This window comes from Xyrauchen texanus, chromosome 8 (genome assembly GCF_025860055.1).
Source record: "Xyrauchen texanus isolate HMW12.3.18 chromosome 8, RBS_HiC_50CHRs, whole genome shotgun sequence".
Lineage (NCBI taxonomy): Eukaryota > Metazoa > Chordata > Actinopteri > Cypriniformes > Catostomidae > Xyrauchen > Xyrauchen texanus.
In genome coordinates, this window is record NC_068283.1 from 31284364 (window position 1) to 31303421 (window position 19058).

Genomic DNA, 19058 nt, shown 5'->3' on the forward strand with positions numbered 1-19058 from the left:
ATACATTTTGGTTGATTGTGTTTGCACAGGTGAGATATGTTTGCTGCATTATCTCACTGAGTTTTGTTTGTTTGACTCCCTTGGTTTGAGATTTTTCAACTAATAGTGATATTTGTGTAGGTAGTTTGAGGAAATGGGTCAATGATTCTGTGAAATGTGTGTATCTAATTGAAAGAAAAAAATATGTAAATAACCAATACAAAGAATCAATAACTCACTCATCTAGCAGCGTGAAATACATTAATTTATGGATATATTTGTTCATTTTTTATTGATTGGTGGAAATATAAAATATGACTTGACATTTTGACAAGGTGAGAATGTTTGTCATGAGTTGCTTTCCTCCTGTCAACAGAATGCGCAGGACAGCTCAACAGAAACAGTGTCATGTTTTGCCGAAGGATGAAATCTGCAGTAGAAAAAGGAAGAGAGTATGGTGAGTTCAGCCCATTTGATCTCCTGCAGTTTTGACAGAGTTACAAAACAATGATTTAAAGGTACAGCTGTTGCATTGTATGCAAACTAATGACCTCACCTCAGCTCAATCTTGCCATTCCAGATGTGTGTGACTTTCTTTCTTCTGCAGAACACAAATTATGAGTTTTAAAAGAATATTTCTGCTTTGTAGGTCCATGCAATGCATGTGAATTGTGGCCAACTTTGAAGTGCCAAAAGCACATAAAGGCATGCAGCGTAAAAGTAATTCATATGACATGTGGTTGAATCCATGTCTTCTGAAGTGAGATTATAGGTGTGGGTGGGAACTACTATCAGTCTCCTTTAACCAGCCCCAACCAGTACATGGCGATATGCACGAAGATTTTGGTGAATCGCCAAAAAACAAAAGTAAAAGAATGTGAAATTGGAGATTTATAGTAAAAAAATTACTGAAATATTTATCTGTTTCTCAGCTAGACCTATCATATCACTTCTGAAGATATGGATTTAACTACTGGAGTTGTATGGATTACTTTAATGCTGCCTATATGTGCTTTTTTGAGCTTCAAAGTTTTGGCCACCATTCTCTTGCATTGTGAGGACCCACAAAGCTGAAATATCCTTCTAAAAATCTTTGATTGTGTTTTGCAGAAGAAAGATAGTCATACACATCTGTGATGACATGAGGGTGAGTAAATGATGAGACAATTTTCATTTTTGGGAGAACAATTCCTTTAAGCATGAATCTTTGTAAACAGTCTGGACCATTCTCTTCTATTTTCTTTTAACCTACATCTTGTCCCAGAGTCTGTGTGTTTTAATGAGACTATGAGGGGTTTGTAACTGATCATGGGCAAGAGCTGGAAAATGGTAGTGTGGCCAGGGATCGGTGGGAAAAACTGCTGTCCTGAAGCAGTTACTCTATGCCAACCATGTTGTAGGTTAGTATTATGTCTATATGTATATACCTCACAATAGGTGTCAATTTCATTTCAAATTCAGACTGCATCCCATCCATGAGCAGGTTCACTTAGTACTTCATTTTACAGGTTCTGAAACCATGGAGACGCTGGAGGACAAAGAGTCTTTCAAACAAGTGGAGACCTTGAAGACAGAGATCGACCATTGACGTGACAAAAAAGTGGTGTGTTTTCCAGAGGTTGCACTACAAATAAGATTTATCAATGAATAATTGATAAATATACATTTAAATATATGTTAATTGCAGGTGACACTCATTGATCTGGATACTAAGTAAGAGTGAACAGCAAGGCGGCTCAACAGTGGGCTCGACAGGAGGTCAGACAGTTGAAGGTGTTGGTGACCGACAGACGAACTCTCATTGAGTCCTTTGTCCATCTGGCCAGCAAAATGACCCAGCCTCAGAGCAAATCCACCTTTCCTTTCAGCCGCAACATATACAAGGGCTCCCTGGACAGCTAGAGATAGAGAAAGAGCTGAGTAAATAGAAATATGAGTGAGAAAATGTAGATGGACAGAACTCTAAATAGGAAAATAAATGTGGAAGAGAACCTAGATGCTGATCAATTTGCTATCTTTCAAAATATTTTAAAGAGGCCCTATTATGCTTTTTGGGATTTACCTTTCCTTTAGTGTGTAATATAGCTGTTTGTGCATGTACCGTAAAATGTCTGCAAAGTAACAAAGCACAAAGTCCACAAGTTATTGTCTCCCACAGACAACACTGCTCAAGAACTAAATGAAATGGCTGGATTGTAGTCCAGCCATTTCTTCCGTAAAGTATCTACATCACTATGTAATACATTTGCATAATGCCCGCCTAAGGGCTACTTTGGCCCTCCCTCAAACAATCTTAGTTATAGCCGAGGTCAAGATGAGTTGGGTTAGTGTTGTCGACATGTCGAGAAGATGCCGTTTTCTTCACTGCAAAAGCAAAACCTCTTTGTTTGGACTTCCAAAGGTAGACGAATTGAAGTATCAGTGGTTAAAATTTATTTTTATCACTGTTCCTCAGCAGTACATCCACAACCAATGCTGGATTTTTAAGTTGGTTACCCCTGAAAGATGGTGCAGATCCCACTTTGTTGGGACAATCTGGCACTTCAGGATCACAACCTGTAAGTTTGCCTGATTATTTGTGGATTTATCTGCTACCAAGTGTTCAAATGCAGAGTTTTGTGTTGTAACTAACGGTGTACTCCCAGTGCACAGCTGTAGGCATCTGCTAACCTGTTAGCTTATGTTATTGTGTTGAAATAGTTTTGCTAATCAGCTTCGGCCCCACGTTTACCTACAATTGTGATGAATTATGCAGATTGTTTGTTGTTCTTACTTCATGAATATTGATCAAGCGTGGAGATGTATTTGTTTTTACAAACAGTAATTTTACATCTGCAATCCATGGTGGTGCTCGGCTTACTTGCTATGTAATGTTTCAGCTATGGGTTGGCTCTTACTTAAAATTGTGTAAGAAAATGGTTGATCTCAAGAGTCTTATATAATATATAATTACAAGCTGTAATGTTACGGACATTATCCACATTAGTCTATGTCTAACTTGCTCACTAACTCTCTAATGGGGCTTTTCCACTGCACGGTACAGCTCGACTCTGCTCGCTTTTGGGGGGTTTTCCACAGTGGATTGTACTTGGTACTTTTTTTAGTACCACCTCGGTCGAGGTTCCATGCTAGCCGAGCCGATTCTAAATGTGACGTCAAAACCCTGCAGCTCACTGACTGGTTAGAGAGAATCGTCACTACCAGCGTCACTGGATTGCAACACGAGAGATCAACCCACTAGTTTTAAAGTTAGCAACAGGGATAGCAGTATCATTTGTTCACGTGACTTTCGAATTGTAAAAAGAAAGGTCAATAAACAAGGTGGAGACTTTCCTCTCGTTAGCGTCAAACAAAACGGAAAAGTCTTTCAGGAAGTGTCTCAGCTGTTGGCCGCACACGGCTACCACTGGTCCTACCAACACTGTGTAGGGAAAACTTAAAAGTGACTACAGAACCATCAAGGACCACAACAGCTGGAGTTGTTCAAACAGAAGAAAGTGGAAGTGGCTCGACCAAAGGGACGCTATCTATGGAAATAGACCGGCGAGCAATGGGAAGGAGAGTGCCACTGGTCTCTGCCACGGCGTTGTTGGAGTCCACGATGGAGGATGGTATGTTTTGTTACATTAACTCTATATTCTGCTTGAAAGCTTCACTTTTTTAGTTGACCAGCTACTGGAAAGCTTGGTTCTAAAACAACTAGGCCAATTTAACTGTTACACTTGTGTAAAATCAAAATGCAACAACTGCTTCTTGCAGCACAATGAGCTAGTAGCTAACAGCTAACGGTTGTGTTATTGTTAATGGTCAGTAATGTTTGTGTTGTTTAAGATGATGTCACGGCAGTAGAGGAGGCACAACTATGACAATCAGCCTATAATCCCACCCACGCTGAGGCGGCACTAAACGGTAATGGGAAAGCAAGCTCAATAAAGTAAAGTGAGCAGAGTCGATTCGAGTTGAATGGTAACGTGCAGTGCAGTGCAGTGCAGTTGAAGAGTGCCATAATACACACATGTCCCACGAGGAGTAAGCCTCTGTTCTCTGTTCATATTTCGGGCGAAAAAAGTTCGGCTACACCCATTACAGCAAAAGATGACTAAATTAGATGCACTACATGTCTTTTACATGAAGCTTTATTAGGTTCACAATAATCAAAAGTGTACTTTTAAGAAAGCTACTAAATTCTAATTAAAACCACTGTGAAACGTCCTGCTCAAGTCGTGCTTGCGAAGGTGGTTGGGTCGATCAGCTTGTTCTTCCAATTTTTCATTATAGGACTCAAACTGGTACAGTAAAAACTGACGCCACTGTTACCATAGTTACAGTAGTGTTTACAGCTGCTCAGGAAGTCTCGGGAGCCGAAACTCAGTTATGGTAAGGGGCGTTACATTTCCGACACACGCTCTACGTGTTGGAATCAAGTGTGCAGCACAAGCCCTCAAAAGTGAAGCCAAAATGTCTCGATCGCCCCCCCGGTGACTGGTCCTAGTATAGGTCATAAACCCCGCCTCCCCATGTTATTCAACGGGACGTGAGACCAACTAAACAATTAAATTACACTTCACATATCTTTTTTCCAAAGATAGTTTCTGTCATTTACTGAAGTTTCTATCACGATGATGTAATTTCAAGTGTTTGTTTTCAAAATAAGTTTGTTTTTAGTTAGTTATTTGATGCTATAAAAACGGTGCTGTGACATCATGATTGACAGCTGTGATTGACAGGTTCTCTGAGCGAAGTAGTCACTGAAGCACAAACTGACTTTTTTTCGGGATCTTCGGAGGACTGAGGAGATTGGAGCTTTAAATTTAATATCTAAATTTCTATAATTAATTATTTCACACCATCATAAGTCAAAAGTCAAAAGTGCAGGGGTGTGTACTTGCGATTGATTCAGCGAGAGTGAGATTTTGCGGCTTTACTTCCTGCTCACTACTGCGCAGGTCTGGTCCCGAAATCGCAACTGCGCAGACTCAAGTCCCAAGATGTCAGCGCCATATCGGGACACTGGCGGCTTTAGTTCTCACCAATGGAAAAGAGCGAAGGGGCATTGTCCATCTTTTTTTACAGTCTATGGTTGGAATGCTATTCTAAGATGCGGGTTGGCGCCGTTTTGGCGGCACAAAGGGGACCTACATAATATTAGGCAGGTGGTTTTACTGATCAGTGTTTATGTGCAAGAGAGTATCATCAATTTGCCTTCATTTCAGTTGTGGTGTCATAAACCTTGTGATTGGTCTGTCATACGGTATATGTAGAATGTTTTCCATGAGCATGTGCTCTGTATAATACAGTCTCCTTTTGAAATCTATCAAAGCCGATATCTGTTCTTTATACTTTGCAAAAGTGTGACTTATGAAGGTTTTGCTGTACAATTTTTACTGAGATGGGTTTGCATTGATCTGCTTTGCACTCATAAACATGTTTGGTTAAGGATAATAAAGCATTTTCTTGTTTTAAAGCATTATTTACTGTATGGCCCTCTTTTAACATGTTAATAAAGATAATAGTTTCTTTCATCAGTCATTCATCCCTAAATAAATGCTCAGTTTATGCAGCGTTTAATTTACTTAATGCACAACAGTCAAAATCATTGTGATGTTCTATCAAGTCAATCCATTGATTTCACTCTGCAGTGTAATTATTTAACTCCTTTGCTTAACAGCACACAGCAGCCATCTTACGATTGAACGAGCCTAACTGCAGTCTCTATCTCACTGCAGGGGGAGTAAACGGCAGGATTGGGTTGAGTTGCCCTTTATCTACCTTTTACGGTGTAGATATTTCATTTCGTTCATGGCTAAATCTTCAGTGACCTTATAAAAGATGGCTACACACTTCTGCTAGGAGAAAGTGTGTGCGTGTGTTCCTCTATGTTGAACAATTTGCCTGAAGTTAATGCTTAGTACCCTCCATTTCATGATGGCTTGTATCACAGCCTTTACAGTTCACCAATTAAATCACAAAGTTTTCAAATCATGCAAATAAATGTTTAATCCACAGTCACAAAACACACAACACATATTTTCCCTTCAAACATACTACCACAGCTGTATAGAGCACGCTTATACTCCCTTTTAAACACTCAAAGGATCTAGGAACTTAATCAGAATGTGGTTACATTCACTGAGACACTTTATAAACCTAGCATGACATTTACAACGCTGAATGCAATTGCAATGGGGCTCTGTGGTTCAAATATCAAGTTTGTACTTCTGACTCACTTCAATTTTATTATTACAGTAAAAAAAAAAAAAACTGTTGGGTACAACGGGGATAAAGTCACACCTTATGGAAATTTCGTTTTTTCTGTTCAAAAAGTGTATCAAGATTAAAAAATAAATAAATGTTCAACTTTTGAACAAAAAGTTGAATGAAAAATGCTAATAAAAACATAAAGGAATATGTAAATTATATTCAACCTTTGCTTTATTAAAAGCACTACAACAGTTGAATGTTTCCACTGTGAAACATCGCAATTTCTTCTAATAACACGTATTAAGCATTTAGGCACTGAAGACACAAGTTTGTTCAGTTTAAAATGTGGAATTTTCCCTCATTCATGCATTATGTAGGTCTTCAGCTGCACAACTGTACGGGGTCTTCCTGGGTTGGGAGGGTTATTTTTTTAAATGTATTCCATTACAGGTTACAGAATACATGCTTGTGACAGGGCGGAAGGCGGGACTGGGTCGTGATTTTACACACCCGGCCCCTAATCAGGCTAATCAAGCCTCCGAGAGGGATAAAGGCCGACTGTGGATGGTGGTGCAACAGAGAGAGATTGTTTATGGGCAGCTGTCCATAAATTGTAACGTATTCCATTAGATTACTCAAGGTCAGTAACGTATTCTAAATACTTTGGATTACTTCTTCAGCATTGGTAGATTTTTTCACTTGTTTTGACTATAAAAACTAGTACACATGTTAAAAATACATTCTCTGATAAATTTAAATATCTTATGCAGTGTTGTTTCTAAAACAAGATAAATCAAATTAATCTTGTTTTAATGATTTTTAGATATTTTTACAGGAAAACAATAAAAAAATGATCAAGAATATGATTTTTGCCCTAATATTAAAGGTCTTACTAGAAAAAATAAATTATAATCCAACGTATATTTTCTTGATAAACAAACATGATCGTGTCTGGTAACATGTGCATGTAAAATGGCTAGAAATAGTATTTTAGATTAGCGTAAAGCTGACAATTTACACAAGGTTTATTTCTATTTCTTCTGCTCCAAACTTACTTCAAACTTACTTCTCTGTCTGCTTGTATGAATGTAACATCATAAGAAAGTGTTTCACCGCTGTTCAAATTCACTTTGGATCGCATAATTTTTATGTATAAATGTTTTCCATTTGAAAGGACTAAATATTAAATGAAACAATTGACAATAAAATGCAACGTAATCTCTTCAGTAATCAAAATACTTTTTGAATGTTACTGTATTCTAATGACCAATTATTTAAATTGTAGTGGAAAACAGTTACAATAACTTGTATAAAAATAATAATTATATTTTGTATTTTAAATACGTATTCCCATTACATGTATTTTGTTACTTTCCAACCCTGTTCATAATGCACCACACGTTCTCAATTGGAGATGGTCAGGACTTCAGGCAGGCCAATCTAGCACCCACACTCTGTTTATTTGGCCAGTATGTAGTTTGAAGTTGTCCTGCTGATATTTCTGTGACTTCCCTGGAAAAGACTGTGCTTGATGGCAGTATGTGCTGCTCCATAGTTTGTACATATCTGTCTGCTTTAATGGTGCCCTCACAGATGTGCGAGTTACCCATGCCATGGGCACTGACACACACCCCTGGCCTATACAGACACTGGCTTTTGGACCTGATGCTGATAACATCTTGGATGCTCCTTTTCCTCTTTGGCCCGGAGAACACGACTTCTGTGTTTTTCAAAAATTATTTGAAATGTGGACTCATCGGACCAGAAAACACGGTTCTACTTTCCATCTAAGATGAGATCGAGCCCAGAGAAGTTGGCAGCACTTCTGGACAGTGTTGATGTATGGCTTCAGCTTTGCATAGTAAAGTCTTAACTTGCATCTGTGTATGCAGCAGCAAATGGTGTTGAGTAACAATGAATTACTAAAGTAATCCCAAAACCATGTTCATGATATCCATTACAGATGAATGTTTTTTAAGACAGTGATATTTGAGGGATCGGAGATCACGTGCATTCAGAAGTGGTTTTCGTCTTGCCCTATACACACTGAGATTTGACCAGATTTGTTTTTGGAGGCTCCTTATATACTATGACACGATTATCTCACCTGTTTAACATCTCCTAGTTATTTCACATTGTCAAATTTTTATTAGTCTTAAAATGCCCCTGTCTCAACTTTTTTGGAGTGTGCTGTAATCATCTGATTTGAAATTACTGCACATTAAAACAAACAAACAAACAAACAATGAAATTCACAAGGTAAAACATAATATAATGTGTAGTTGTGGCGCTTTCAATATAGCAAATTGTGAATATAAAACTCCTTCTTGTTTTTATTAGCATTTTTCATACTGTCCCAACTTTTTCAGAATTGGGGTTGTACATATTTTGGTAAAAAGTCCCCAGTGTGTTTGTAGCAATATTGTTTGAATATAGGGGCAATAGTTAGGACAAAATGTGTAAACTTTGGCCAAATCTTTTGAGACAGCAAGAGGCTGTAATTTGAGTAACAAATTAAGATAATGCTTATTCAAAGTAATCACTTCAGAAAAGGGTGCATCATTTCCTGTCAATTTCAATGACATTTGGCATTTTATAACATTAAATTGTATTATTTTATGTTTAAGTATTATTAACAAATGATTCTCATGTCATGATTGTATTAGTAAATGTGACAACCTTCATAACAAATCTATTCCCCCCACTTAAGAAAAACCGTGTGTTTACTGGGGGCCTTTAGCACCTGCAGCAAATACTGTCATTTTACTTATTTGACAGTTATTTACATTTACATTTATGCATTTGGCAGACGCTTTTATCCAAAGCGACTTACAGTGCACTTATTACAGGGACAAATCCCCCTGGAGCAACCTGGAGTTAAGTGCCTTGCTCAAGGGCCCAACAGTGGCATCTTGGTGGTGCTGGGGCTTGAACCCCCAACCTTCTGGTCAGTAACCCTGAGCCTCAACCACTGAGCCACCACTGCCCCATATTGAAAAACGTTTGATTTAATCACCTTGAACAAAACTGAAAATGACAAAAAGTATTTAGTCTAAAAAGAAATGTGAAAATGTTAGGGATTTTTCATTAACTACATACATTTGCAAAAGAATATATATATATATATATATATATATATATATTAGATTATATTACCTAAAAATCAACCTTTAGACATTACATGCAATGATCTCATGGATCAGGAATAATTTGCAGTGTATAGTGACAAACAGGTGTTAAGGAAAGTGTTGTGTTGGTTTTTGTTGCTGTTTAGTGTTGTGGGAGAATATAAAATCAAAAGCACCTTTTACAACGTGGGGCCTTTAGCCCTATTGTACCCTAATTTACATTTAGTAACTTAGGTAAGGTGAGACACTTTTTGTCACTGAGACACCAAAACAAGCATTCATCCAACATTAGTTACCAGTAACATTTTCATGTTTAAATGATTTATTATTTGATAATTGATTGTTTTATTATTATTACCATTTGGCTACAGTGGCTACAAATGGCCACTTGATAGTTCAAGTACAAATCTTACAACTGAGATTAAAATGTACAATTTTGTTTTTAAATATTTAAAGAAATATTCTGGGTTCAGTATGAGTTTAGCTCATTTGACAACATTTGTGGCATAATGTTGATTACCACACAAACAAAATCTCACCTTTTCCCTTTAAAAAAATGCCAAAATCGAGATTATAGTGAGGCACTCCAACAAGAGTGAATGGGGACAATTATTGCAGAAATTAAAGGCAGAAACGTGAAGTTATCATTTTATAAAAGCACTTGCATTAATTCTTCTGTAAAAAACGTGTGTATTATTTGAGACGTACATTTTTTAAATCATAATTTTATGGTTGTTTTAGGGTGAAATTGGACATAACTTTACACCCAAAAGGTTGTAAGTGATTTGTATCACACAAAAATCATGTTAGCACAACAAATTGTTTGCGTCTTGTGGCTATAATTTTGAAACAATTAGTCTTTAAAAGTTTACAGCGTGGCCCCATTTACTTCCATTGTAAGTGTCCCTCAGAGTAACCGAAATATTTGCTTTTTTTTAAGAAAAAGAGGCACAAGCGGTAATCATCATCAATGCAATTATTTAGCAATAACAATGGAACATATGTCAATATTGGATAAGTGGAACTAGTCTGATGTATGTTTTTAAAATAGGTATTTGAATGTTTTAAGAAAAATGGATTGCCACAGTTTGTAAGACTTGAAAAGCAATTACTAAAAGAATCCAGTGGACCTCTCAGCCCCACTCTTGCAGTTTTCCGCATAAACGCACGGAGGCGCCAGATCGTTAGAGTTGGGATCAATGAAATAGGAGGCGCTGTTGTAAGCCGTGTGTTTCATCGGAGGTTACAAATGATTGACTTTGCCTGGCCGGTCTGGGTTTACATAGAACTGGGATGTTTCGACACGATTGCCATAGAGTAAAACACCATGACAAGCTGTCAACCCTTTGTCAATAGCCAAGAGTCCCATAAGCCCCGAAAAGAACAGCCAGAGTTCTGGAGTGGAAGATCTAATAGATTTATTTCGCTTTCTCCCTCTCTTGCATTCTCTCCTTTATTTCTTTTTTACGCATACATACACACACTGTACAGAGAACTAGCAAATGAGTCAGGAAACCAAGGAGCAAAATCCTCTTGTGTCAGCCGACAGTTCTTGTCAATGTTAGATCAGTCGCAGAAGGGAATGTATGAGCACAACATGAACAAAGAACAAATACAAGTCTGTCAATATTTAAATTATGCAATACTGGCCATGTCCCCTTTTAAGCATGATAAAAACATTTGTTCATGCCTTTGAAACATCTAGCTGGATTTGACACAATTTACATATTTTCCAGCACAACAACAACCACACACACACACACACACACACACACACACACACACACACACACACACACACACACACACACACACACACACACACACGAGGCTCCATGATTTTTAAACATAGATGCATATTTATGGGAAAGGCCCCTACTTAAAAAAAAATCATAATGATAGTGTATGATCATGATGTCAGAGTTCTAATTTCCATTGCCCTTCAGAACAAAATGAGCATACAAAAATATTATTGAGAATTATTAAAAAAACAAACTTTAAATTTGGCATTTAGCCATTCCTCAGTATGTATTTTGGCACAAGATAGGAAGTTGAAATTTGTCTAATGGTAAAATTGCCCTGAACCAATATAGTGGATGTAAGACCTAACTTTGAAAGAAATTGAAATGCCAGTCACTGTCTTGTCACCGCTGGCAACTGATGTCATCATGACATGTGACATAGCAAATGTTTCATTCCATCACGTTCCATCAGACACCAGTGAAAAATAAAAAGAGGGAAATGTAAAAAAAGAAGCTGTTTACAATGTTCACCCAACAGAGCTGCATTCAGAGCTCACATTACATTGAGAGAACGAGATTAGGGAAGAAACATGCAAGATAAAGACAGAGAGCGAGAGAGCGAGAGAGAGAGAGAGAGAGAGAGAGAGAGAGAGAAACTGTCATCTTCCATTTTGATAAAAATGTTCCAGTTTCCATCATTATTGCTTAAAGATTGAATTTCACTGTTCTGAAAAACAAACAAATAAAAAACCCAACAAACAGAAAGACCTTATAGTTCACCAAAAATTAACATTTTTTTCATCGTTTACTCACCCTCATGTTGTTCCAAATCTGTATGACTCTATTTCTTCCATGGAACACAAAAGGAGATATTATGAACTATATTATTCTCGGTAACCACTCACTTTCATTGCATCTTATCTAGGGCAGTCAATTGATGAATATTTTAATCAAATGAATAACATGGAATGCTGATTAAGATATCAAATTAATAATAAACTATAAAAAATATCCTGTTGTGCCCCCCCCAAAAGATGTCAGATGTGGTTGCCAGAATAATTACGTAAAAATACAGTAAAAATGTGAAAACTTTACAAAACAACCTGTACATTTTACAGTTTAAAACTGTTGTAATGTGCATGACCACACTGGCACTGTAAAAAAAAAAAAGTAATAAACTTGATATTAACCTTCTAAACCTGTGAAAATATGCTTTTTACTTCATAAGTTATTGTTAATCGCTAAATGACAGAACAGCATATGATGACATGAAGTTCACTAATAGTGTCTCTATCAGGAGCCATGATCAATAATCATGAGGAGACATCACACAGTGTCACTCACACAAACACTAAACACTGTCAGGGTAACACGTGTGACATTAAAATAATACAGTAACTAAACTACATAAAATATAACACAGAATACCCCAACATAACTATTCCCATAAAATATAATGAAATATGATGGGTCATGCAGGGAATTGTGGGAACACCCGATTTTTTTTTTTAACTGTAATTTTAACAATAATTTCCTGTAAAATGTACAGGTACTCTCTTGTTAAACAATGTACATTTTTACCATTAATTATACAGGAAAATCATACTTTTTACACTTACAAATTTTACTGCATATTTTACAGTTAATACTCGTTAATCAATTAACGTTTTTGTCTGTAGCATTTTTACAGTCTTTTAACATTCAATTATAGACATTTTTTACAGTGCATATATCAGTATTTGCTGAGAAAGGCCCCCAAATAAGGATAATTCAATATAATACATAATAATTCAAATAATTCTTAATATAATATATACAGTATAATAAACACAATACATGTAGATTGAAATATATTGCATTATTGTCGAAGATGAGTAAAGCATTCATTAGACAATACAAAAAGTAACTTTAGAAGTCAATTCGTTTTTTTGTTTTATTCCTACATACATCATTCAATCAATCAATTTTGCAGTTGAGTTTGTCAATCTGTCCTGTTCTCACAGGACATGTTCTCACGTTCCATCTGTGCTATATTTAATTGTCGTTTATGTACACGTGCATCAGGCAGACACTTTTGGAGCGTCTCAATGGTATTCCGTGTTGTAAACGTCACATTTTTAAGATACTGTGCAAGTTAAAAGTTGTACTTTGAAAGGCGTGTCTTGCGATCCCTGCATTCTGTTGTGCTTTGTCCAGATGGTGAGAGCGCTTCCTGTTTGACCGGCTCTTATTCTGTGGCAGGGCTAATTGTGAGGTTTGTTGAGGCGCATTTACTGCCCTCTGCTGAAGCAGTTGTAAATATGCATGTACTTCAAGCTTGAACAGCTCAGATTGTAAGGAAATACATACCTTTTTGCAGTATTTATATACCGGTCAGGGGGCATGATTTATTGCATAAATGTTTTACTCAACAACCACTTGCTTGATCTGCACAAATTAGGTGTCATTTTAAAGCTTAGTCTTTTATCTTTACAATGAATGTAGCTGATCTGCCAAATTCTAAAATACTGCTTTTAAATTAGTTGATGAATTAAAACTGTTCCATTAAAAAAAATTCTCAAGTATTTAAGTATTTACATGCATAATATTTTTATTTTTGCACAGTTATTCAGTTTTAATGTTCAATAAAACACATTAATTATTGCCTGGAGAGGTTATTTGGACAGATTGTTAAATAAAAGTCCACCTTGGAGACGGTTAAGTTTGGATTGCTTTGTCCTATCAATTAAATTTTTTGTAGAACCACACCAAAGTAATTTGTTTGGACCATCCATACTTACTGTCAAAAAGGTATAATGTCAAACTGAATAATAACTGAAAAGTTAATTTTTTTAATGCTCATATTTTGTTTTGTCAGCAGTGTTGTAGCATAAGAGTCTCTGAGCAAGATTCAAATATATTTTCTTAAATTTGTAAAGGTTTTCTAAAATCGTATCCCATGAAATTGACGTTCTTTGCAATTGTTTTGACTCTTGGGTATGCCATTTTAGCGGAAGTCCATCAAAATGCCTTTAGTGTGTAAGGGGTTAACATTTAATTAATTGCACTAAATTAACATGCTTAATCAACAGCTCTAATATTTTATTCATACGATGAAAGTGAATAGTGACTGAAGCTGTCAATCTGCTTAACATCTCATTTCGTGGTCCATGGAAGAAAGAAAGTCATATTGGTTTGGAACAACATGAGGGTTAGTAAATGATGACAGAATATACATTTCTGATTATGAATTATGAATTGTTACTTTTGGACAATATGTGAAATTACTAACTAGCTAGTAAGTGTCACAGTCATTATTATCATAACCAACCACAGCTGTATGGACCTTATCAGCATGACATAACAAGAAATGCAATAATAATGTAAGTAATCTTACACTGTCTTCTATTTTCCATATTTTTCTGGAGAAAAGGAAGTTGCCTCCAGGTGGCCTGGAGGAATCCACTGATTGACAAATATTTTTTAGTCATTTTTTTTGTCATTCACATTTGGTCTTTCCACAGATCTTTTAAATCAAATATGGAGATCAGTGTGAAGTTCAAGAATGATCAAAACACCCACAAATGGACAAATAGGATAAATCCATTCATGGAGTCCAAACAAAATCCTTGTTGTAAAGTGTCCTCAGAAAAAGAAGAAGAAGAAAGATTTGTTCATGTTGTGCCTCTTGTAGCTTTGTTTCAATATGGCTATTGTTAGTTCTGTTCAAGGCCCCTGGCTTCATTCCCGCAAGGGCAATTTCTCTTCTGAAAAGCAAAAGCCCTGAGTGGGCTTGAGATGTACCCGTAACTCCAGGCTGTGAGGCCTAATCAGAGTGTTTGGGTCTCCAGCAGCACGTATTTAGCAATATATCTTATATCCCGTCCTGTCGAAATGCTGAATATATCTCGCTCGCACACACATCAGAGCACTTTGATTTGACATAAAAACTACATAGACTTATCTACTTCAGATTCTATTATCTCCTTATTTCTGTATGCAAGTCTCTGTCTGCGGAAATGGCAACAAAAGTAATAACTTCATCAAGTAGAGATTGTTCTTATTGTCACATTAATTACAAGAACCAGATAAAGAATCTACATTAAACATCTCATAAAAGTCTACATATTTACTCTAATTCTCAGTGTATATATTATAAATGTTATTAATGTTTCATAGATCACTTTTAAAAGCTGTATTCTTAAAATATTTACAAAAAGCTCTGTATGTTCGGGCACATTGAAAAAAAAAAAAAGCAGATGAGATGAGAGATGGAACACAGACTTAAAATGAACACCTATTTCTACAGGTCTCGAATCAGTTACGATCAAACTTAGCCTGTCAAATACCATCAGATGACAATCGGAAACACTGATCCTGGGTCAAAGTGATGCAACTCTATTTGGGCTGATGCGCACACTTTGGCTTTGAACAGAAATCTGTATTCAATTTAAATCTGTTTAGTTGTATGTAGTCTTAACAGCAAATAAACTTTAATTCTGATTTATATCAATTAAAATCAGATTTTTGTTATGCGCCTGTTACTGGTCAGATCGTTTATTTCGATTATTTATTTTTTGTCATTTAGGATATGATGCGTATGAAATGTCATTCAAAGTGCGCAACATTGTCAATACACTAATTCCTCAGATAGCAAACTATCTGACATTCACTGTAGTAAATAGTGAATAAGTGAATGATTCAGCCATTTTGGGCTGTATTTGCATGAATGCGTAAAATGCCTTAGTTTATATGACAGCTTCTCTCAGTTGTTGTATAAGAAAATATCTTTGTGCCGACACTTACACTATTACCATATCAACCAATGTAGATATGCTGGATATTGCCTACACAGTCTGAACAAACAGATTAGATTCCACCTTTTGCAAAATGACGGTACGGACAGTTGCTCTTATAGATCGGAATTGAAAACCAAATCTGATTTGTGTGCAGTGTGATCAGAGCCATAGTACAGTTGCAATCGGTGTGTTTTTTTTATTCCTACATGAATTTCAGTCAGTGCATTGTGTGAGCATAATCTTAAAAATGATCCTGCATCAAAAATTCCTTTCAAGAGAACGTATTAATGTATTTACTGATGCCAATTATAGTCATTATACAGTATTTTGGCCATGGCTCCTCTCCGCATCTAAGGATGTACTCACACTAGGCTGTATGCTGTACTGTGCCCGAGCACGTTTGATCCACAAAGTCCAGTTCATTTTACTAGTGTGGCATGGTTCAGTTGGCTCAGGAACAGTAGTGTGTTCGCTAACCGTGGCAGAGCACGGAACTCAAAAGATGACGTCAATGATGCAACTGTTCATTTAACAAACATGCCGGCAAAGGGATCACTTTGGTCTATGGCAGAGATGCAGTGTTTACTGGAAATTTGGGCGACGAGAGTATACAGAAACAACTGAATTCAGAGATATTTGGTAAAATTCACAACTATCTCCGTGCTCATGGATATCAAAGAACCACTGAGCAAAAAAAAAACTGCGGTTCAGTATCTGAAGGCAAATCTGGCAGCTCATCGGAAGAAAAGTATAAATTCCAGTGGTACGATGCTGTTGACAATTAGGCATGCGAGAGGGTCGTACAATGATGGACTCCATTGTGCTCTGCAAAAGTGCTCTTTTCTTCCTGTTTTCTTCAAAACAAAAAGTCACATTGTAATGATGTAAGCGTGCTCAGGCCCAGAACGTTAAGTGCAATGTGAGTGGAAGTGGGGACAATCATGCTTGGGCACGGTACAAGGCAACAGGGCCTAGTGTGAGTACACCCTAAATCAGTGAAGCTTTCAGCATCAAAATGTAACATGGTTTTCCTTCAGTTGAATAGAAACAAAGAAATAATGAACCCACGACAGGTTTTGAATCATATGCACACAAACTAACGATACGGTATGGGTTTAGATCTTAATCAAGGTGTAACGTGGACAGATTTTAACAGGCACGCTGACCTTTGTGAGAGGGAATACTGAGAACAAAATATGTGGACATAAAAGGCCACGTCAAATTGTGAGTCAACCATAATCATCTCATCTGAGATTGTGTGTGAGCATCTGCAATCTCAAATCACCTAATCTACACATCAACACTAAGAAAATTGGGGCACTGATTGGGAGTGCGTGAGTGTGCGAGAGTGTGTCTGTGTGTAAGAATTAGAGCATTGCTGTGCTACAAAACTGTCGCCTTCGTCTATAAGACTCACACTCGATTTTACTCTGTCATTACACATGACGGAAAGCCTTTGCATCTCTAAACTGACAGACCAATGAGGTTTGTGTTTGTAAGAAAAGTCGATCAGATGAGGTTCCTCAAAATGCATGTGAGTACACAGAACAACAGCAAACTTCCATGCATATGGAACAAGATGATCACTGACAAAAGATAAATAACATTTGAAAATACTGTAAAAAGAATTTTAAAAAGAAGCCTCAAGTAAAGGGATTTTGCATTTCCTCACTAAACAAACAGCTAAAGCAGTAATAGGTCTCTAAAATGGGCTTTTCTCTAATAAATTATAGAATAAAAACCTGATTAATATCTAAATAATGATAAATATCTCATAAAGCAACGCTAAATATCCTTCTAAAAGTGATTCTCTTTCATTTCCTTATTAGTCTTTCTTACATCAGCATTAAGTAAATCGGCCAATGCGCTCATCTGCATAGTGGGCTGGCGTTTGCGTAGAGGCCCCTCCCATACAGTTATGGGTCTTGCTTCCATCCATTCGGGTCTTTGATACTCTCTCTCTCTCTCTCTCTCTCTCTCTCTCTGACTCTCTCTCTCACACACACTCTCCCTCTCTCTTTGCTGCATAGTTCAAGAGTGACCCACATAGGGCACAGTCTTTGAGGAGGATAGGGAACACTTTGAGAGTGCGTATTTGTATATATATGGGTGTGTGTATTTATGTATTAGATGGGAGAGTGCAGGAGCACAGACAAAGTTTGTACACAGACCGTCAACACTGAGAACGGATCATAAGACTAAATTACGGATATGTGCACCCTTGTTGAAAGAGGGTTTGTTTTGTTTGAGCTCATTTTGGGTGATCAATAAGGTGAAAAAATGATGGGGGTGTGCGTGGCTCTCAGAGGTCCGGGCGCTGGCCGAAAGAGGGCCGGGCCGAGGATCGGTGTCTGAATAAAGGTAGTGCCCGGTGGGTGACGGAGTGCAAATTGCGGATTTGCTGCAACAGTGCAGAGGGTGGGTGGTGTTAAGGGGTTGTGAAGGAAGCTGGCGGTCAAAGTTTTTGTCAATTGCTTCTGTAGAACCAGCTTAGTCTGAGATGCAGAGAGAGACACAGAAAGAAAATGAATCACAATGCAGAACTACAGATATCGTAATGTTTTTTTTTAAGTTGAAGCATGTCATTTCTTTGCCACTAGCCATCAGGTTTCTGGAAGTCTTTTTCCCCATTAATTTATTCCAGTGGGATTTCATAAAATTCTTCATAAAAGTGTTCTAAGCCATGAACCAAACCAACCAGCTCTGAGGTGCATCACACCATTACAAACTTTGATTTGAAGCAAATACATATTTGAAAATCTGACAAAAAGACTAAGGTACAAGTCTTTAATGAGGGAATGAACTACAATCCCATGAAGCATTGTGAATTACAAAATTTTATGAAAAAATATGGAACATTTTCATGGGAGAGAGCGGTCGCTGCTGGGCTCTTTTGGCACGTTTTGTTCACTGCATATCTCAGATTGGTGGATTGTTTCTCTTTAGGATCATGGGTATTGTAGTTGACTCAAGAAATTCCTGACTGATGGCTTTAACAAAGGCATATACAATTGATTAACATCCTCTTAGCTCATGGTAGGTCTGTCTTTAAAGGTTTATAAGTTATCGTTAAAAATCGATTTCTCTATGGAGAAAATGAATGGGGTTTTTACTTTCAGAACCAGACTGTTGGACTTTATAGCAAAAACAGTGACTGTATTCAAACACTCCCCTCGTCTTCCATTGTTTAAAAAAGAGAGTGCCGCACCAAACTAATGGTAATTGTTGAG

The 19058-nt window shown here is 37.1% G+C and overlaps 1 protein-coding gene and 1 pseudogene across 1 annotated transcript in view; one reads left to right on the forward strand and one right to left on the reverse strand.

Annotated features, from left to right (window-relative positions):
• The first annotated feature begins 1287 nt into the window (after positions 1 to 1287).
• LOC127647408 (NF-kappa-B inhibitor-interacting Ras-like protein 2) lies at positions 1288 to 1881 on the forward strand (annotated as a pseudogene).
• Positions 1882 to 10716: 8835 nt separating this feature from the next.
• The window catches only part of LOC127647406 (zinc finger protein 385D-like), a 161586-nt gene continuing 153244 nt past the window's right edge, over positions 10717 to 19058 (reverse strand). The window contains exon 10 of the mRNA XM_052131620.1: positions 10717 to 18323. Coding sequence (XP_051987580.1) covers positions 18093 to 18323 — 231 coding nt within the window. The 3' untranslated portion in view covers positions 10717 to 18092. The remainder of the gene's footprint in view (positions 18324 to 19058) is intronic.